The 22,177-nt window shown below is 41.0% G+C and overlaps 2 protein-coding genes across 3 annotated transcripts in view; one reads left to right on the forward strand and one right to left on the reverse strand.

Moving 5' to 3' along the window:
* LOC135513756 (uncharacterized) overlaps positions 1–22,177 on the forward strand; it is a 56,049-nt gene that overhangs the window by 18,658 nt on the left and 15,214 nt on the right. The window lies entirely within an intron of this gene.
* Positions 7,484–10,195, reverse strand: LOC135513492 (perforin-1-like). Of its 2 annotated transcripts, none has more exons than XM_064936371.1 (4): positions 10,098–10,195; positions 8,523–8,681; positions 7,960–8,079; positions 7,484–7,815 (listed from the first exon to the last, which is right to left on the reverse strand). In XM_064936371.1, exons 2-4 carry the CDS (start codon positions 8,673–8,675, stop codon positions 7,678–7,680), a joined length of 411 nt encoding a protein of 136 aa, XP_064792443.1. In that variant the 5' UTR covers positions 8,676–8,681; positions 10,098–10,195; the 3' UTR covers positions 7,484–7,677. The 2 variants fall into 2 exon arrangements, with proteins under 2 accessions (XP_064792443.1, XP_064792442.1); XM_064936370.1 differs by having other exon boundaries at positions 7,507–7,815; positions 8,523–8,685.

The following is a 22,177-nucleotide window of genomic DNA, read 5'->3' on the forward strand; positions in this document are numbered from 1 at the left end:
ACTGACAAATATTAAGACAGTTGATTGTCCCTGTCCCAGGAAGCATTCCATACTATGGGCTCCATCTGGTCCCCAGCCGGTCGTCAGCTGATCTGAAACTGTGGTGGAACAGGTCACCAGGTGGTCGTCAGCTGACACATCTCCACACCTCCAGCTCCAGGTTGTCTTTGACCTCCATGTCATTGCAGATGAACTTGTTACTCCAGGCAGGGTCAGAATAGCTGTTGATGATTTCTTTATTGCCAGGAGAGAAGGCTCAATAACAAACCTTTACGAAGACATTCTTTGGATCAGAATCTCTTTTTGAATTTGGATCAGGCAGAGTTGAAAAAAAAGCCATATCTCAGACTGGCCAGTAAAAAGAAAAGATCAAGAACACACACACACGAGACAGAGGAACTCTGCCTAGTAGACCAGCATCCCGGAGTCACCTCTTCACTGTTGACGTTGAGACTGGTGTTTTGCGGGTACTATTTAATGAAGCTGACAGTTTTTTTTATTTTTATTTTTTTTATTTCACCTTTATTTAACCAGGTAGGCTAGTTGAGAACAAGTTCTCATTTACAACTGCGACCTGGCCAAGATAAAGCATAGCAGTGTGAACAGACAACACAGAGTTACACATGGAGTAAACAATTAACAAGTCAATAACACAGTAGAAAAAAAAGGGGAGTCTATATACAATGTGTGCAAAAGGCATGAGGAGGTAGGCGAATAATTACAATATTGCAGATTAACACTGGAGTGATAAATGATCATGTACAGGTAGAGATATTGGTGTGCAAAAGAGCAGAAAAGTAAATAAATAAAAACTGTGGGGATGAGGTAGGTGAAAATGGGTGGGCTATTTACCAATAGATTATGTACAGCTGCAGCGATCGGTTAGCTGCTCAGATAGCTGATGTTTGAAGTTGGTGAGGGAGATAAAGGTCGCCAACTTCAGCGATTTTTGCAATTCGTTCCAGTCACAGGCAGCAGAGTACTGGAACGAAAGGCGGCCGAATGAGGTGTTGACTTTTAGTTGAGGAATTGTGAGGCGTCTGTTTCTCAAACTAGACACTCTAATGTACTTGTCCTTTTGCTCAGTTGTGCACTGGTGCCTCCCTCTCATCTTTCCATTCTGGTTAGAGCCAGTTTGTTCTGTTCTGTGAAGGGAGCAGTACACAGCGTTGTACAAGATCTGTAGTTTCTTGACAATTTCTTGCATAGAATAGCCTTCATTTCTCAGAAAAAGAATAGACCGACAAGTTTCAGAAAAAGTGTTTCTGACCATTTTGAGCCTGTAATCGAACCCACAAATGCTGACGCTCCAGATGCTCAACGGGTCTAAAGAAGGACTGTTTTATTGCTTCTTAATTAGAACAGATTTCAGCTGTGCTAAAATAAGTGCAAAAGGGTTTTCTAATGATCAATTAGCCTTTTAAAATGATAAACTTGGATTAGATAACACAACGTGCCATTGGAACACAGCTGTGATGGTTGCTGAAAATAGTCCTCTGAATGCCTATGTAGATATTCAATTAAAAATCAGCCGTTTCCAGCTACAATAGAAAATTAGAACATTAATAATGTCTACACTGTATTTCTGATCAATTTGATGTTATTTTAATGGACAAAAAAATGTGCTCTTCTATAAAAAAACACGGACATTTCTAAGTGTGTGTACAGTACCAGTCCAAAGTTTGGACAGTGTTACGGTTTTCATGCGGTGAAGGAGAGGCAGACCAAAATGTAGCGTGGTAATTTGTATACATCTTTAATGAAGATGAAAACGAACCATACAAAACAAGAAACGGGAAAACCTAAACAGCCTATTCTGGTGCAAACAAACACAGAGACAGGAACAATCACCCACGAAACACTCAAAGAATATGGCTGCCTAAACATCAAAAGTATAAAAGGGGGTACTCAGACAAGCCGCCCATGGGCATACACTACTTGAAGGTAAACTTTGTTTAAGAACACTAGTTAGAACTGGGCGGACCACCCACTGTATAGATGGTTAGTTAGCTGTATTGAAGTAGGCTAATCTAGTTTAGGGGTGTTTTTGGATATTTGTTTCTTTCCTTGGGTCCAGCTCAGCCCCTTTTCCTGCCCCACATTATATAAAGTGGCATTGTTTAAGTGACTAGTGATACATTTATTACATCCAATTATTAAGGTGCAGGGGGGGCAGGGTAGCCTAGTGGTTAGAGCATTGGACTAGCAACCAGAAGGTTGCAAGCTCAAACCGCCAAGCTGACAAGGTACAAATCTGTCATTCTGCCCCTGAACAGGCAATTAAACCCACTGTTCCTAGGCCGTCATTGAAAATAAGAATTTGTTCTTAACTGACTTGCCTAGTTAAACAAAGGTAAAAAAATAGATATTGAGTCTATGTTGGCAGCAACCACTCAATATTAGTGATGGCTGTTCAACAGTCTGATGGCCTTGAGAGAAAAGCTGTTTCTCAGTCTCTCTGTCCCAGCTTTGATGCACATGTACTGACCTCACCTTCTGGATGATAGCCAGGTGAACAGGCAGTGGCTCAGGTGGTTGATGTCCTTGATGATCTTTTTGGCCTTCCTGTGACATCAGGTGATGTAGGTGTCCTGGAGGGCAGGTAGTTTTCCCCCAGTAATGCGTTGTGCAGACCTCACTACCCTCTGGAGAGCCTTACGGGAAAGGGAGGAGCAGTTGCCGTACCAGGCAGTGATACAGCCCGACAGGATGCTCTCGATTGTGCATCTGTAAAAGTTTGAGTGTTCAGCATCATGATGTTGAAGAGGCGCTGTTGCACCTTCACCAAGCTGTCTGTGTGGGTGGACCATTTTGCTGTAGTGACGTGAATGTTGTCAAACAAATATGAATAGTGAAGTACAGAACAGATGCTCAAAAAAACGACTTAAGAAGTACTTTAAAGTATTTTTTTACTAATGTATTTTTACACCACTGTATGAAAGGCAACACTGGCCACTAGGCTCAGCAGTCCGACTCTGAGAAGCTTTAGGAATCCTAGCCAACAGTTCTCTATACAACAGCGCCCCCATCTGGTGTGATGAAGTCAAATTTTTGTTGTTGTTGATAATATACCATTATGAATTATCATTCAGTTCATTTCCACATGGGGGGGGGGGTCATATGTCACTGTAAGTATAACATAGGGTTCCCTGATGTTGTGGATTCCCATGTTGATGGTGATACTGCAGCTTAGCTTCCACCATGTCGTCCCAGGTTGGATCAACATAACATAAGGACTTAATTACCACCAAGGGGTAAATGTTGTATTTATCTGAAATGCTGATAATGAAAGAAGGCCAAACGGTAGAACAACAAAGGTATATTACACTCAGGTTTAAGAACGATAATTGTATACTGTTGTGTCGTTGACTATCATTAAATGTGAAGACTGTATATTATAAAATCAATTCTCTGTGTAATTTTATTATGTAATTAAAATTACATGATAAGTTTTATCAACTTAAGTCGGGGCACCACGGGAAAATATTTAAGTGTTTCTCTATTTCCTGAATGAACTCTTCAGATATTTTCATATCTTATCAATTACAGTCACTTTTTAATGTATTATCACCTCATCAGTCATATTCTGAATGTCGCAAACCCTTGGATGTCTGCACCAACCCTAACATAGATCACGAATCAGAGATATACAAATTGGTTTATTTACTAACTAATCAAATCACAGAATTACATAAACACACACAATTAGTACATACGTGGGTTACTACATGACACAGAGGAAATGTCCCTAGCGGACAAAACCGATATGACAGCTTGGTAGACAAAGGAAAGGGATGGGGACCAATCAAGAGCAGAAAACTCATAGCTCATAACTACACTCATAGAAATTGCTAATCCTTTGAATATGAACAACGGCTCATTAGAAAATAAATAGCAGTTTACATATTTACGAGCATATGTTTTGTTGTCTCTCTCTGTGGTGGCCGGTCCATCTGCTAGAGAGTCGACAGAAAAGTCTCTGGCTGCGTTCCCCAGGAGTCACAGTCTGTCGTAGTTGTTATAATGGATACTTCAGAGTCCCATTCGGAACTGTTTTTAGATTGGCTGCGTTTACCAGACTAAAGTATTTAAACAGCTGCAGTCTGAATAATTGTTCTTTAGTTTATAGAGTTGTAGCCATTTCAATGTGAGGACTCCGTCCTGGCGTTCTGACTATAGTTTTTGAATTGCCAACCATTTCAACATGAGACAGCTTAATTTTTTTCTTGTCTTAAACATTTGAGACGTCCGGCTTCTTGTGGGTCTCTTTGGTGCCGAGTAGTACTTCTCTGAACGTAGTACTTCTCTGAACGTAGTACTTCTCTGAACGTAGTACTTCTCTGAACGTAGTACTTCTCTGAATGTAGTACTTCTCTGAACGTAGTACTTCTCTGAACGTAGTACTTCTCTGAATGTAGTACTTCTCTGAACGTAGTACTTCTCTGAATGTAGTACTTCTCTGAATGTAGTACTTCTCTGAACGTAGTACTTCTCTGAACGTAGTACTTCTCTGAACGTAGTACTTCTCTGAACGTAGTACTTCTCTGAACGTAGTACTTCTCTGTTGAACGTTTCAGAGTTCCAGCCATTTCAACGTGGAACTCCCTGTCCCGGCGTTATCTTTACTAAATGTATATTTTGTCACGAGTCTTTTTATTCTGGAGTAGAAAAGGGCCGTTCCATGACGCCTGACGTAATGTCTGGCTGAAGGGCGCGTGGCAACTGACTCGTTAAACTTTATATGAAAATCCATTCTCTCATTTAGAAAGCTAACATCACATTTCATCTTTCCACAAATAGTTTCATATGTTATCACATTTCACAACATTTAGATGTAAATCCAGTAATTGATAAATGTACACAACCAAAGACACAGTAATGTGTATTTCCTTCATGAGTAATGTTTGTTTTTCATGAGATCTCCAAATGAAACCAACTCAACATGACTGTCCTTTAAGTATCCACAGATCATTCCCAAATTCTCAAAAATATAAATATTGTTTACTTCTCCAATGTTGGGGATTAGGAGTTATGGGAAGAATGTCTGTTCTCCACAGGCTTTCTCCCTCCAAACTCCATGGCAGCGAAGGGAGTTTCTAGCAGGAATTGATGACCGTTGTAAAACGTGGGGGGGGGGGGGGGGGTTGCATCAATTGTGGACTGGCCTCAGGGAGCACTGGGACATTTCGCGTTGGCCTGAGGTTCGTTTTTCCCTGAGGGTCGTTCTGACCCGAGGGTCGTTTTGACCTGCCGTGAATAGTCAACTTGACCAGTGATAATATAGCAAGCAGGAATGAGTTGACGGAGAAGCCACGCATCAGGGGCGACTCTCACTCTCTCGCTGAAGTGTTCCCGTGCCAAAAATGACATCAGGTCTCTCCGCTACGCACATAGCAACCATCTACCTGCTTCTCTGCACATGTCGCACTGTGAACATAACACACTGTGAACATAACGCACTGTGAACATAACGCACTGTGAACATAACGCACTGTGAACATAACGCACTGTGAACATAACGCACTGTGAACATAACGCACTGTGAACATAACGCACTGTGAACATAACGCACTGTGAAATGGACGGTCAGAAAAGGAAAGTTGGGGCGGAGAGGGAGAGAATTAAAAATAGAAAGGCCCTTGCCACAGACACAGCTAAATGCACCAGGTCAGTCACAAACACTAGCTAAAAAACACACACACACGACACCCAGCATGGCTAAGTAGCCTAGATAGCAATAGTGACAAAACGGCTGGTAGGCTAAACAGTTTGCACGTCTTACGTGTTCGATGAGGAATTATATCATAGCAATGAGTGCAACATAGCGGTCATAATGACTGTTGGCAAAATGTTTCAACTAGTAAAAAAACAGTAAACCTGAATTATGGACTTGGCAGCATCCGGTTAGGACTCATGCCACATAAGCGAGGGAAAGTGCACATCCACTCTACAGCGAAACAGGCTACAGTAATGTAATGAAAGATCATTAGCGCCATTAGTACCAGCATTACAAGTTACTACAATCATATACAGCTCTGGGGGAAAATTAAAAGACCAGTCTTTATTCCACAGCTGTATTAATGTAGCCTACTGATATGATAGTGAGTATGATAATAGAAGCAGCAGCAACACTAGAGCATCAGGTGCTCCTGTATTAATGTAGCCTACTGATATGATAGTGAGTATGATAATAGAAGCAGCAGCAACACTAGAGCTTCAGCTGCTCCTGTATTAATGTAGCCTACTGATATGATAGTGAGTATGATAATAGAAGCAGCAGCAACACTAGAGCATCAGGTGCTCCTGTATTAATGTAGCCTACTGATATGATAGTGAGTATGATAATAGAAGCAGCAGCAACACTAGAGCATCAGGTGCTCCTGTATTAATGTAGCCTACTGATATGATAGTGAGTATGATAATAGAAGCAGCAGCAACACTAGAGCTTCAGGTGCTCCTGCATTAATGTAGCCTAATGATATGATAGTGAGTATGATAATAGAAGCAGCAGCAACACTAGAGCTTCAGGTGCTCCTGCATTAATGTAGCCTAATGATATGATAGTGAGTATGATAATAGAAGCAGCAGCAACACTAGAGCTTCAGGTGCTCCTGTATTAATGTAGCCTACTGATATGAGAGTGAGTATGATAATAGAAGCAGCAGCAACACTAGAGCTTCAGGTGCTCCTGTATTAATGTAGCCTACTGATATGATAGTGAGTATGATAATAGAAGCAGCAGCAACACTAGAGCATCAGGTGCTCCTGTATTAATGTAGCCTACTTATACACTAATGATAGTGAGTATGATAATAGAAGCAGCAGCAACACTAGAGCATCAGGTGCTCCTGTATTAATGTAGCCTACTTATACACTAATGATAGTGAGTATGATAATGGAAGCAGCAGCAACACTAGAGCATCAAGCTGCTCCTGCAGAACTGGATGTGGGGTCAGTTCAGAGTCAGAATCAGAGCAGGAACCTTCAAGTACAACTGAAGAACACAAACATGTAGTTTATGATTTTAATTAATATGTGCTTTATTTATGAGATTATCAGTAGGACTTGTACATTTGTAGTACTTGTACATTTGTATGTGCTATGATTGGTGTATTCCTAGTGAGTGTGAGGGTGCACCCATAGCCATACATTACCTTGAAAACTCAGTGTTCAGATGGACTTACCAACATGTAGCCTCAAATGTTTGTATTTTGTAATGTGGATAGCAATCTTCCCAGATGAACATAGTGGCCAAATGTCTAACTAGTTTGTAACCGTTGCATCAACAAATAGGGTTAGCCTACAAAATTAGCAATCTGATGGTTTGCATGAACAGGGTGGCCTGGGATGGAGTCAAATTCCCGGCCTGAATTATTGTTTCAGTCCGCCACTGGGGGCGTGATACACCCAAAAGGGCCACGTCGTGACACTGTATAAGGTAAATGTCGATTGGTAAAAAAGCTTTGACATAAGATCTCATCTTCTAAGACCTCTTCTGAGAAATCCTAACACAATTCAGAAACATGATGAAGCCAGTCTGAGACCATCTTGCCGTAAAGCACATTGTTTTAATTGATGCTATGAGGAAGTGAATACACGAGTGAAAGAGTGAGAGAACCAATGAGACACAAGGTCACAAAGGTCATAGGTTACATTCTAACCATAATACTGTTCCATCTAGTGACTGTAGCCATAGCTGTAGGTGTAGTAGATGGTGCTTTTCTTCAGCTGGCAGATCTCAGTGTGTGTTCCTGGGCGGATGGTGGTGCTGCAGGTTCCTATGTGGCGATCTGGTCCGATGACATCATCCCACACCTAATCATAATAACAATAATAGTAAAAAAAAAAAATCTTCCTCCTCATCATCATCATCTTCATCATCATAATAATAATTGATGGGATTTACATAGTGATTTTCCAGTGCTCAAAAGGCTTTGCATAGTAAGGTGGGAAACTCACCTGCAGTGTCAGGACAGAGTTGTGAAGGATGTTTGCGAAGTTGAACTGTTCGGGCCAGGTGGGGTTTTCCTGTTTCTTCAGAATGCTGCTCTTGCCATGAAAGGATGAGCCACACCACACCTGAGGAAGATAATGTTGTCAATAGACAAAACTTTTTTTTGGTGTGCATTAAATAGGAAATTATTGTTAATGTATGTACAGTTGGCTCACAGTATATGTATATGTATATTATAATTAATTAATTCATTTGTTTGTCTGTTCATTTGTTCATTCGTTTTTATTATTACTTCACCTAACAAGTAACAAGCCAATCACTGACATTTTCATGGTCACATGTCACTGTAGGCTACTTGATATCCAAACAAATTAAAGCTGACAGTCTACTGTTTACTGTTTGATTATTGCTGTGTCTCTGTCCTTGTGTGTTATGATGTCTGTCCTGTCTGTAACATCACTGTACTTCTGTTTTATCTCCCCACCTGACAGTTTGTTGTTGTAAATAAGAATGTTAGGTTAACTGACTGTTCAGGTTAAATAAAGAAGAAATAATTGAATCAATTCACCTTGATGTAGGGGTCTGGTTTTGAGAAAAAGCGTCCTTTCAGGTTGGAGGCACGAATATCATACACTCTGACAGGGCCGTCATGCAGTTCACAGTGTACAAGAGCCAGGGTGCAAAGCACCAGCAGTCCCAGGGACAGAGAGAGAGAGGCCATGGTACACTGTCTGGGAGAGAGAGGAGAGGAGAGGGGAGGTGACAGAAGGGGAAGATAAACATGTCATAAGAGCTTGAAACTAACACTCAAACTGTATTCAGAGAGGAGTCAAAAAGTGAGCTGAAAGTTCAGAATATATGATCAGTGTTAAGAGTTTAGTCAGTGGAAGAAGAGAGACGGACAGAGAGAGAGAGACGGACAGAGAGAGAGAGAGAGAGAGAGAGAGAGAGAGAGAGACGGAGGGAGAGAGAGAGAGACGGACAGAGAGAGAGAGAGAGAGACGGACAGAGAGAGAGAGAGAGAGAGAGAGAGAGAGAGATGGACAGAGAGAGAGAGACGGACAGAGAGAGAGAGGGAGAGAGAGACGGACAGAGAGAGAGAGGGAGAGAGAGACGGACAGAGAGAGAGAGACGGACAGAGAGAGAGAGGGAGAGAGAGACGGACAGAGAGAGAGAGGGAGAGAGAGACAGACAGAGAGACGGGCAGAGAGAGCGAGAGCGAGAGAGACGGGCAGAGAGAGCGAGAGCGAGAGAGACGGACAGAGAGAGCGAGAGCGACGGACAGAGAGAGCGAGAGCGACGGACAGAGAGAGCGAGAGAGAGAGAGACGGACAGAGAGCGAGAGACGGACAGAGAGAGCGAGAGAGAGAGAGACGGACGGAGAGAGAGAGAGAGGCGGACAGAGAGAGAGAGCGAGAGAGAGAGAGACAGACAGAGAGAGAGAGAGACGGAGGAGAGAGAGAGAGAGAGAGAGAGAGAGAGAGAGAGAGAGAGACGGAGAGAGACAGAGAGAGAGAGAGAGAGAGAGAGAGAGACAGAGAGAGACAGAGAGAGACAGAGAGAGACAGAGAGAGAGAGAGAGAGAGAGAGAGAGACGGAGAGAGACAGAGAGAGAGAGACGGAGAGAGACAGAGAGAGAGAGAGAGAGAGAGAGAGAGAGAGAGAGAGAGAGAGAGAGAGAGAGAGACAGAGAGAGAGAGACGGAGAGAGACAGAGAGAGAGAGAGAGAGAGAGAGAGAGAGAGAGAGAGAGAGAGAGAGAGAGAGAGAGAAATAAATTGAAGATGCACAAGAACAATCCTGAATCAGCATAAATACAGGCTCTTATTCAATTGCAGAATTTGATTAAGAAACAAGCATATCCAGGATAGAGGGAGATGACACTTGATACAGAACCTGTAATGGCGTTACACATTCAGTTCTGACATCAAACCTGTCTGAGAAGTCATCCAGTGTACTCAACCAAACTGACACTTCATTTCTATATCTGCTATTCTGTCAATCTAAAAGTGCTTTAAGGAACGCCACTCACTGTCTGCAGTCGACTGAATCCCAGCCACAGTCTACAGAGATAACAGAGGTAAGAGTGATGCCGATTCACAGAGAGAGAGAGAGGTGGAAGAACAGAACAGATCATGTCTTACCTGGATATTCTTGAGCTGTACGTCTGTCTTCTCTAGTCACCCAACTGCTGATGGTCCTTACTGTGCCATCTAGCTGTTTATAAAGATCTCAGCCCCCCCTCCCCCACCCCTAGCTACCCCCCCAGGTGGTATGTTGACCCACAGGTGGTATGTAGGACTACTTAACCAATGAGAGCACACCTTATATTACCACGAGACGTATGGAAGCCTATAAGGTGTAACAACAAATCCTGATACTATTTGTTCAATCAGCATTTCAGATACTATTCCAGATAATGTCAAAAGGCCAGCCCAGTGAATAAACAGTTAGTTGAGGGACAGGGCATTACTAAGGGTGGAGATGGTAAATAGTACTGCATACAATCTGTAATTCTTCAGTAATACCATTAATCATTATATATACAGTGCATTCAGAAAGTATTCAAACCCCTTGACTTTTTCTACATTTTGTTTCTTTACGGCCTTATTCTTAAATTCATTAAAACAAGTATTTCTTATCAATCTACACACATTACCCCCAGCCCAGTCAAAACTGTTCGCTGCTCTGGCCCCCCAATGGTGGAACAAACTCCCTCACGACGCCAGGACAGCGGAGTCAATCACCACCTTCCGGAGACACCTGAAACCCCACCTCTTCAAGGAATACCTAGGATAAGATAAGTAATCCTTCTCACCACCCCCCCCCCCCTTAATGATTTAGATGCACTATTGTAAAGTGGCTGTTCCACTGGATGTCAGAAGGTGAATTCACCAATTTGTAAGTCGCTCTGGATAAGAGCGTCTGCTAAATGACTTAAATGTAAATGTAAATGTAATGACAAAGATGAAACTGATTTTTTTTTAATTTTACCAAATGTATTTAAAATATTAAACAGAAATATTCAGACTCTTTGCTATGAGACTCGAAATTGAGCTCAGGTACATTCTGTTGCCATTGATCATCCTTGAGATGTTTCTACAACTTAATTGGAGTACACCTGAGGTCATTTCAATTGATTGGACATGATTTGGAAAGGTCTATATAAAGTTGACAGTGCATGTCAGAGCAAAAATCAAGTCATAAGATGGAAGAAATTGTCCATAGAGCTCTGAGACAGGATTGTGTTGACCATAAATCACATTTAAGATTCCTGGCGCTGAGACCATACACCTTGACTTACCAGGACACACATCAGCAGCAGGCCCAAGGACAAAGAGAGAGAGAGAGAGGAGGACATGGCTCACAGCAAGGGCAGGATGGAAGAAGGACAACTAGGAGAGAAAGAGGAGGACATGGCTCACAGCAAGGGCAGGATGGAAGAAGGACAACTAGGAGAGAGAGAGGAGGACATGGCTCACAGCAAGGGCAGGATGGAAGAAGGACAACTAGGAGAGAAAGAGGAGGACATGGCTCACAGCAAGGGCAGGATGGAAGAAGGACAACTAGGAGAGAAAGAGGAGGACATGGCTCACAGCAAGGGCAGAATGGAAGAAGGACAACTAGGAGAGAAAGAGGAGGACATGGCTCACAGCAAGGGCAGGATGGAAGAAGGACAACTAGGAGAGAAAGAGGAGGACATGGCTCACAGCAAGGGCAGGATGGAAGAAGGACAACTAGAAAATAAATAATTTTCCAACTTCAGTCCTCAAGTTCCCCCGACAGCACACATTTTTGTTGTATCCCAGGACAAAAACACCTGATTTAATGTGTCAAGGACTCAACGGAAGCACTAGGAGAGAAAGAGTGAGACAGAGACAGAGAGAGAGAGAGAGAGAGAGAGAGAGAGAGAGAGAGAGAGAGAATGAGAGAGATTTCTATCAACATTTTGCAAATATACTCAACAAAAATATAAACGCAACGCAACCATTTATAAGAGTGAGAAAGAGAGCGAGTGCGGGAGAGAGGAGGGAGAGAGAAGAGGTAGAGATTTCTATCAAAATCTTGCATCTCTGTTGTCACGGTTCGTTGTTAGTTTATTGTTTATTTGTTTTTGTCTTGACTTTGTTTCACTTTTTAATAAATAATGTGGAACTCAACATCCTCTGTGCCTTGGTCTGACATTTATTCTAACGAATGTGACATTCAGAGTTGTTCAATGTTAACCATCTGAATTCTATACAGTTTCATATAAACTTTTAAAATTGGCATTAATAGCATTGTTGTTTCTAATTACTAATCTTTTAAAATTATAACTGGTTTAGAATGTACGTGTTTTCTGAGAGATGAAACACATTTACCAGGTTAAGTTGCCATTAACTACTATGTTTTATTTGAGTTTAATCTGTAATGTTTGGCTCTCTTCAGAAGTAAATATTCAGCATTTTTATTTTCTTCTTGACCTTGTAAACATTTTTTCTGGTCTTTTTCTAACACAGTGATTTATTTTTCTCTGTATCAGGGGGCTGATTGTTCTATCATCTCTGTCTTTATTTGTAATGGTAAAGGTTAAAAATGTATTGTAGGAGAGAAAGAGGAGGACATGGCTCACAGCAAGGGCAGGATGTAAGAAGGACAACTAGAAAATAAATAATTTTCCAACTTCAGTCCTCAAGTTCCCCCGACAGCACACCTGGTAAATATGTTTCATCTCTCAGAAAACACGTACATTTTTAAGTATTTAATCAAATTCAGTTATGGAAGACACACTGTTCATTCTCCACATTTTGTCGATAAATGTATCTTCTGGAGTATTTAATCATGATACTGGAGAATGATCTGATATCTCCCTGTAGCAATTTTTTTATCCAGTAATTTGTTGAGAGCATTTTTTTAAATAAAAAATGTAGTAAATTCTTGGATAGCTTTTCTTACTTTAAGAAAAAAAGGAATAGTCTTTTGCAGTAATTTCCAGGTGTCCTACAAATTTATTTGTATAGATGACATTTTTCAGCCTCTTTGGGGGCTCCTAAAGTCTGCCTGTTTTGTTACTATAGAGTCCTTGCAGAAAGTATTCAGACCCCTTGACTTTTCCCACATTTTGTTACGTTACAGATTACAGCCTTATTCTAAAATGGATTTAATAAAACATGTTCCTCAGCAATCTACACACAATACCCCATAATGATAATGAGAAAAAATTGAGAAAATAGAAATGTTTGCAAAACAGAAATTCCTTATTTCCATAAGTATTAAGACCCATTTATTTTACTGTCAACTGTTATGTCAACATAAGTAGTCCTACATACCACCTGGGGGTCATCATACCACCTGGGGGTCATCATACCACCTGGGGGTCATCATACCACCTGGGGGTCATCATAACACCTGGGGGTCATCATAACACCTGGGGGTCATCATACCACCTGGGGGTCATCATACCACCTGGGGGTCCTACATACCACCTGGGGGTCATCATACCACCTGGGGGTCATCATACCACCTGGGGGTCATCATACCACCTGGGGGTCATCATACCACCTGGGGGTCATCATACCACCTGGGGGTCATCATAACACCTGGGGGTCCTACATACCACCTGTGGGTCATCATACCACCTGTGGGTCATCATACCACCTGTGGGTCATCATACCACCTGGGGGTCATCATACCACCTGGGGGTCATCATACCACCTGGGGGTCATCATAACACCTGGGGGTCCTACATACCACCTGTGGGTCATCATACCACCTGTGGGTCATCATACCACCTGTGGGTCATCATACCACCTGTAGGGCATCATACCACCTGTAGGGCATCATACCACCTGTATGTCACATGACACCCGATGTCACAGGAAGGCCAAAACGATCATCAAGGACATCAACCGCCCAAGCCACTGCCTGTTCACACCGCTACCATCCAGAAGGCGAAGTCAGTTCAGGTGTATCAAAGCTGGGACCGAGAGACTGAAAAACAGCTTCTATCTCAGCACTTTGAGCACTATCTAAATCCCATCAATTATTAACATTATTATTATGATAGTGAGGAAGAGGAGGATTATGATCATCAGTATTATGAATTATTATGATTGATTTTGTATTCTTGTTATTATTCTTGTTATTTTTATTGTTATTATTCAAAAGTAAATACATTTTTGTATATATTTTATTATTAATATTATTAATTGGTGTGGGATCAGGACGCCGGACCAGATCACCGCCTGGGAACCTGCACCACCACTGTCTACCCAGGAACACACACTGAGACCTGCCACCTGACCGGATGGTTCCCTGACGATGTTGTGGGTTCACTTGCTGATGGTGTTGCTGCAGCTTCTCACCATGTCATCCCAGGTTGGATCCTAAAGATAACTTATTGTAATATTACATTAGGACTTAATTATCACCATGTAGAAATGTTCCCCTTTATAAGGACCTTACCCAGTCACCCTGTCATAATTATACTAAACCCCCATATAAATACTGTACCAACCCCCTGTACAAATACTGTACCAACCCCCCGTATAAATACTGTACTAACCCCCCGTATAAATACTGTACCAACCCCCCGTATAAATACTGTACCAACCCCCCGTATAAATACTGTACCAACCCCCAGTATAAATACTGCACCAACCCCCTGTACAAATACTGTACCAACCCCCAGTATAAATACTGTACAAACCCCCGTATAAATACTGTACCAACCCCCATATAAATACTGTACAAACCCCCGTATAAATACTGTACCAACCCCCCGTATAAATACTGTACCAACCCCCCGTATAAATACTGTACCAACCCCGTATAAATACTGTACCAACCCCGTATAAATACTGTACCAACCCCTGTATAAATACTGTACCAACCCCCGTATAAATACTGTACAAACCCCCCCGTATAAATACTGTACCAACCCCCCGTACAAATACTGTACCAACCCCCTGTATAAATACTGTACCAACCCCCCGTATAAATACTGTACCAACCCCCAGTATAAATACTGCACCAACCCCCTGTACAAATACTGTACCAACCCCCATATAAATACTGTACAAACCCCCGTATAAATACTGTACCAACCCCCGTATAAATACTGTACCAACCCCCGTATAAATACTGTACCAACCCCCGTATAAATACTGTACCAACCCCCCATATAAATACTGTACCGACCCCCGTATAAATACTGTACCAACCCCCGTATAAATACTGTACCAACCCCCTGTACAAATACTCTACCAACCCCCAGTATAAATACTCTACCAACCCCCCGTATAAATACTGTACCAACCCCCTGTACAAATACTCTACCAACCCCCAGTATAAATACTGTACAAACCCCCCGTATAAATACTGTACCAACCCCCGTATAAATACTGTACCAACCCCCTGTACAAAGACTGTACCAACCCCCCGTATAAATACTGTACCAACCCCCAGTATAAATACTGTACCAACCCCCCGTACAAATACTGTACCAACACCCCGTATAAATACTGTACCAACCCCCTGTAAAAATACTGTACCAACCCCCAGTATAAATACTGTACCAACCCCATGTACAAATACTGTACCAACACCCCGTATAAATACTGTACCAACCCCCTGTAAAAATACTGTACCAACCCCCAGTATAAATACTGTACCAACCCCCAGTGTAAATACTGTACCAACCCCCCATATAAATACTGTACCAACCCCCCGTATAAATACTGTACCAACCCCCCGTATAAATACTGTACCAACCCCCGTATAAATACTGTACTAACCCCCCGTATAAATACTGTACCAACCCCCCGTGTAAATACTGTACCAACCCCCAGTGTAAATACTGTACCAACCCCCCGTATAAATACTGTACCAACCCCCAGTGTAAATACTGTACTAACCCCCCGTATAAATACTGTACCAACCCCCAGTGTAAATACTGTACCAACCCCCCGTATAAATACTGTACCAACCCCCCGTATAAATACTGTACCAACCCCCTGTATAAATACTGTACCAACCCCCAGTGTAAATACTGTACCAACCCCCCGTACAAATACTGTGGAAATGTTCCCCTTTATAAGGACCTTACCCAGTCACCCTGTCATAATTATACCAACCCCCCGTACAAATACTGTAGAAATGTTCCCCTTTATAAGGACCTTACCCAGTCACCCTGTCATAATTATACCAACCCCTGACACCACATGGAGATTCACAGCTGGCCAGACAGCTGGTCAGATCTCATGTCTCTAAACCAAACTGTATAGGGTTCTCAGTAATGTCTCTAAACCAAACTGTACAGGGTTCTCAGTAATGTCTCTAAACCAAACTGTACAGGGTTCTCAGTAATGTCTCTAAACCAAACTGTACAGGGTTCTCAGTAATGTCTCTAAACCAAACTGTACAGGGTTCTCAGTAAACCAAACTGTACTTCTCAGTAAAAACCAAACTGTACAGGGTTCTCAGTAATGTCTCTAAACCAAACTGTACAGGGTTCTCAGTAATGTCTCTAAACCAAACTGTACAGGGTTCTCCAAACTAATGTCTCTAAACCAAACTGTATAGGGTTCTCAGTAATGTCTCTAAACCAAACTGTATAGGGTTCTCAGTAATGTCTCTAAACCAAACTGTACAGGGTTCTCAGTAATGTCTCTAAACCAAACTGTATAGGGTTCTCAGTAATGTCTCTAAACCAAACTGTACAGGGTTCTCAGTAATGTCTCTAAACCAAACTGTACAGGGTTCTCAGTAATGTCTCTAAACCAAACTGTACAGGGTTCTCAGTAATGTCTCTAAACCAAACTGTACAGGGTTCTCAGTAATGTCTCTAAACCAAACTGTACAGGGTTCTCAGTAATGTCTCTAAACCAAACTGTACAGGGTTCTCAGTAATGTCTCTAAACCAAACTGTACAGGGTTCTCAGTAATGTCTCTAAACCAAACTGTACAGGGTTCTCAGTAATGTCTCTAAACCAAACTGTACAGGGTTCTCAGTAATGTCTCTAAACCAAACTGTATAAGGTTCTCAGTAATGTCTCTAAACCAAACTGTACAGGGTTCTCAGTAATGTCTCTAAACCAAACTGTATAGGGTTCTCAGTAATGTCTCTAAACCAAACTGTGTAGGGTTCTCAGTAATGTCTCTAAACCAAACTGTACAGGGTTCTCAGTAATGTCTCTAAACCAAACTGTACAGGGTTCTCAGTAATGTCTCTAAACCAAACTGTACAGGGTTCTCAGTAATGTCTCTAAACCAAACTGTATAAGGTTCTCAGTAATGTCTCTAAACCAAACTGTACAGGGTTCTCAGTAATGTCTCTAAACCAAACTGTACAGGGTTCTCAGTAATGTCTCTAAACCAAACTGTACAGGGTTCTCAGTAATGTCTCTAAACCAAACTGTACAGGGTTCTCAGTAATGTCTCTAAACCAAACTGTACAGGGTTCTCAGTAATGTCTCTAAACCAAACTGTACAGGGTTCTCAGTAATGTCTCTAAACCAAACTGTACAGGGTTCTCAGTAATGTCTCTAAACCAAACTGTATAGGGTTCTCAGTAATGTCTCTAAACCAAACTGTATAGGGTTCTCAGTAATGTCTCTAAACTGTAAAGGGTTTTGTGTAACATACTGTCAAATGTGTTGTATTTATCTGATCTGCTGATTATGAACGTAGTCCAAACCTTAGAATAACAGAAGGTTATATTAATAAAAGGAAGTTATATTAAACTCAGGTTTAAGCACAATAATGGTCTACTGTAAATGTCAAATGGTACACATCTTTGAAATAAATTCTCAAATCTAGTAGAAATGTTGATTTATCCCTTTTAATATTCTATGGACCAATCTAAGACATCTTCTGATAAATGTAAAACAATACAGAAACATGATGACGTCAGACTGAGAACATCTTGCCGTAAAACACCATTTCTTTAATTGGTGCTATAAGGAAGTGAATACATGAGTGAAATGGTGAGAGAACCAATCAGACACAAGGTCAATAAGGTCATAGGTTACAGTCAAATGATCATTCTGTTGCTCCTGTTGCTTCTTGTAGCTGTAGGTGTAGTTGTAGCTGTAGGTGTAGTAGATGGTGCCTCTCCGATGCACTTACAGTTTCAGATTTTGTAAATATGACAACATTTGAGACTTGTATATTCCATCTTCTTGAATTGCATTAGCTTTTATTTGTGAGTGACCTCACATATTAGACTGTTTTTTTACAGATAGGTTTGTGCAGATTTAAGATACTGACTTCAGATTAGGACATCCTCAGATCTCATAAAAAAATAAGTTAAAAATGAATTTATCACAATGACTTTTAGAAATGCATCTGTTCGGTATCCTAGCTTCCTTTCCTTGATCCCTTCACTTCCTTTTCTCCTTTCTTTCCCTGGATTCCTCTCCTCCTTTCTTATTTCCCTTTCATTTCCTCCTTCCTTAGCTTCCTTTCATAGCTCCCTTTCATTCTATCCTTTCCTACCTTCCTTTCCTTTGTCTTTCCTGTCTTCCATTCCTTCTTTCCGAGCTTCTGTTTCTTGAGCCCTTTCCTTATTCTCCATTGCTCATTTTCATTCCGAGCTCTCTTTCCTCCTATCCTTTGTTATTTGTGTTCCTTTCCTCCTTTCCTAGCCTCCTCTCCTCCTTTTCTTGCTCTCTTTCCTCCTATATTTTCCTAGCTACCATCCTTCTTTTCTAGCTTAATTCCTTGGTCTTTCACATCTTCCATTCCTCCTTCCCTAGCTTCCTTTCCTCTACTCCTTTTCTAATTTCCTAGCTTTCTTTCCTCTGACTACAGTAGTGTCATTGTGCCTTCTACAGTACTAGTACTGCTACTATTACAGTCACTATAACAGTAGCAGCAAGTCAGTGGCCCTATGGTAGAATGTCCTCCCTGAGACTGGAAGGGTTCAATACCTGGTCGAGTCAAACCAAACAGAGACTGATGGCTTGCTGCTTTGACACTGAGTGTTAAAGGGGAAGTGTTTCAGAGTGTTTTCTAACATGCTTTAGAGTGTTTAGTGTGTTTTCTAATATGCTTTGGAGTGTTTTAGAGTATTTTCTAATTTGCTTTAGTGTGTTTTAGAGTGTTTTCTTAGGTGTTTTAGAATGTTTTGGAGTGTTCTATATTTTTTTGTGTTTTATAATATGCTTTAGTGTGTTTTAGAGTGTTTTCTAACATGCTTTGGACATAATAGCATATTGGATTGTAGTCATTGGCACACAATGTCTGAGCAAAATGTGACAACCTCATACATACATGTGTACTGTATTGAATAGACAATAAAATACACGTAAAACACACTCAAACATAGTGTGGCAAAAGTAAGGTCTGGGTGACTTTGTGTCTTTCAGTCCTGGCCTGTTAATATAGACAGTATGTTAGTACTACAGGTGACCTGTCTGACACATGTCCTTTGCACATGTCTCTGAAGGGGGACTTGAACAGGAACACTGCAAAGTCCAGGCACAGGTTGTCTTCACTCATGAAGTGAGGGCAGTGATAATACATTTAGTACAGCCATGACCCTTGTTATATACTTAGGAAAGTCACCAAGAGACAACAAAAATAATAGTTACACACTATTCATATATACATATTCATATTCTTATATACAGTGAAGTTAAATTAGAGCTTTTGAAAAGGACAGGCACTGTGATACAATATATTTTTTTATTTGTTTTTTAAAGCTAAACTTGATTTTCTCCTGACTAACCTCCGGTGGCAGAACATTAACATAATGTAGAAGGCCCAAAGTCACTACTGTAGTAGGTGGAAGGAAAGTGGGTAAGGAAAGGAGGGAAGGAAGCAAGGAAAGGAAGAAACGGATCTAAGAAAGGAAGGAAATGGATCAAGGAACAGAAGCTAGGAAAGAAGGAAGGGAAAGGGAGTTAGAAAAGTAGAGGAGGAAAGAGACCTACCGTAGGAAAGTAGAGGAGGAAAGAGACCTACCGTAGGAAAGTAGAGGAGGAAAGAGACCTACCGTAGGAAAGTAGAGGAGGAAAGAGACCTACCGTAGGAAAGTAGAGGAGGAAAGAGACCTACCGTAGGAAAGTAGAGGAGGAAAGAGACCTACCGTAGGAAAGTAGAGGAGGAAAGAGACCTACCGTAGGAAAGTAGAGGAGGAAAGGGATCGAGGAACAGAAGCTAGGAAAGAAGGAAGGGAAAGGGAGTTAGAAAAGTATAGGAGGAAAGAGACCTACCGTAGAAAGGAAGGAAAGGGATCGAGGAAAGCAAGCTAGGAAAGTAGGAAATTATGATAGGAAAGGAAGAAAGGAAGCTAGGATACCAAACAGATGCATTTCTAAATGTAACTGTGATAAATTCAGTTGTATCTTATTTTTATGAGAACTGGATTCCGCATCGAAAAATCTGTACAAAGTGATCTATAAAACACAACTCAAAAATATGTGAGGACACTCACAAATAAGTGGAGCAATTCACAAGTGTGAGTCAACTCACAAATGTAATGCGAGTCACAAATATGTAAATATGTCAAATGCAGGTCACAAATGTAAACTGTGGAGTCACAAATGTTGTCATAGTTACAATAACATATTTGACCACTGTGTTTGCAAAGTAAGAAATATGTGTGTAAAATGTTCTGTGTTAACCATAAAAAAACAGTCTTGCATTTATATGCTCATCATCATTTTTTTGAGTTAATGATGATTGGCTTTTGGGTCATGACATATGTTTGTCAAACTACATGGGCATATTTACAAACTGTGATTTATATTTGAAAGTGCCATACTATATTTGCACCACACCTGTTTTGTTTGTGACTCACTACTTACAGTTGAAGTCGGAAGTTTACATACACCTTAGCCAAATACATTTAAACTCAGTTTTTCACAATTGGGGCAGCAGGGTAGCCTAGTGGTTAGAGTGTTGGACTAGTATCCAGAAGATGCAAGTTCAAACCCTTGATATGTCAAGGTACAAATCTGTTGTTCTGCCCCTGAACAGGCAGTTAACCCACTGTTCCTAGGCCGTTGAAGAAAATAAGAATTTGTTCTTAACTGACTTGCCTAGTTAAATAAAGGTAAAATAAAAAATAAATAAAAATGTAATCCTGGTAAAAATTCCCTGTCTTAGGTCGGTGAGTGTTCGGAAAGTATTCCGACCCCTTGACTTTTTCCCCATTTTGTTACATCACAACCTTATTGTAAAATGGATTAAACAGTTTTTCCCCCATTATCAATCTTCACACAATACCCCATAATGACAAAGGAAAAGCAGTTTAAGAAATATTTGCAAATATATAATAAAAAAAGGAAATATCAGATTCACGGGACACCTCGACAACAACCAGTTGAAATTGCTGAGCGCCAAATACAAATTAAATTGCTATAAATATTTATTTTTTTATAAAATCTCAAGTATAATATATCAAAATAAAGCTTAACTTGTTGTTAGTCCAGCCGCCATGTCAGATTTCAAAAAGGCTTTACGGCGAAAGCAAACCATGCGATTATCTGAGGACAGCGCCCCGCATACCAACACATGAAAAACATATTTCAACCAGGAAGGTGCGCCACGAAAGTCAGAAATAGCGATATAATTAATGCCTTACCTTATCTGTATCTACAGTGCCTTGCGAAAGTATTCGGCCCCCTTGAACTTTGCGACCTTTTGCCACATTTCAGGCTTCAAACATAAAGATATAAAACTGTATTTTTTTGTGAAGAATCAACAACAAGTGGGACACAATCACGAATTGGAACGACATTTATTGGATATTTCAAACTTTTTTAACAAATCAAAAACTGAAAAATTGGGCGTGCAAAATTATTCAGCCCCCTTAAGTTAATACTTTGTAGTCGGGTGGGGTATGTCTCTATCAGTTTTGCACATCGAGAGACTGACATTTTTTCCCATTCCTCCTTGCAAAACAGCTCGAACAGTGTGTTAGCTGCCTTGTTCAGGGGCAGAACAACACATTTTTACTTGTCAGCTCAGGGATTTGATCTTGCAACCTTTTGGTTACAAGTCCAAAGCTTTAACCACTTGGCTAACTTCCACCCCAAAGTATTCACTGCTGAATACTTCCACTAGCTAGCTAGTGTAATGAACGTTTTGCTAATAGCAAAAAAAGAGTTTTCATTTATGTTTCTGTTCTGATGTGATTAGTTCTGCGGCACGCTGACAGCTCTAGCTGTGACTTTTATCACGTTGGCCAAATGTAGCGAGGCACAGTGCCAGCTGTCATATACAAGCTGATTTCTGA

The sequence above is a fragment of the Oncorhynchus masou genome, chromosome 25 (genome assembly GCF_036934945.1).
Source record: "Oncorhynchus masou masou isolate Uvic2021 chromosome 25, UVic_Omas_1.1, whole genome shotgun sequence".
Lineage (NCBI taxonomy): Eukaryota > Metazoa > Chordata > Actinopteri > Salmoniformes > Salmonidae > Oncorhynchus > Oncorhynchus masou.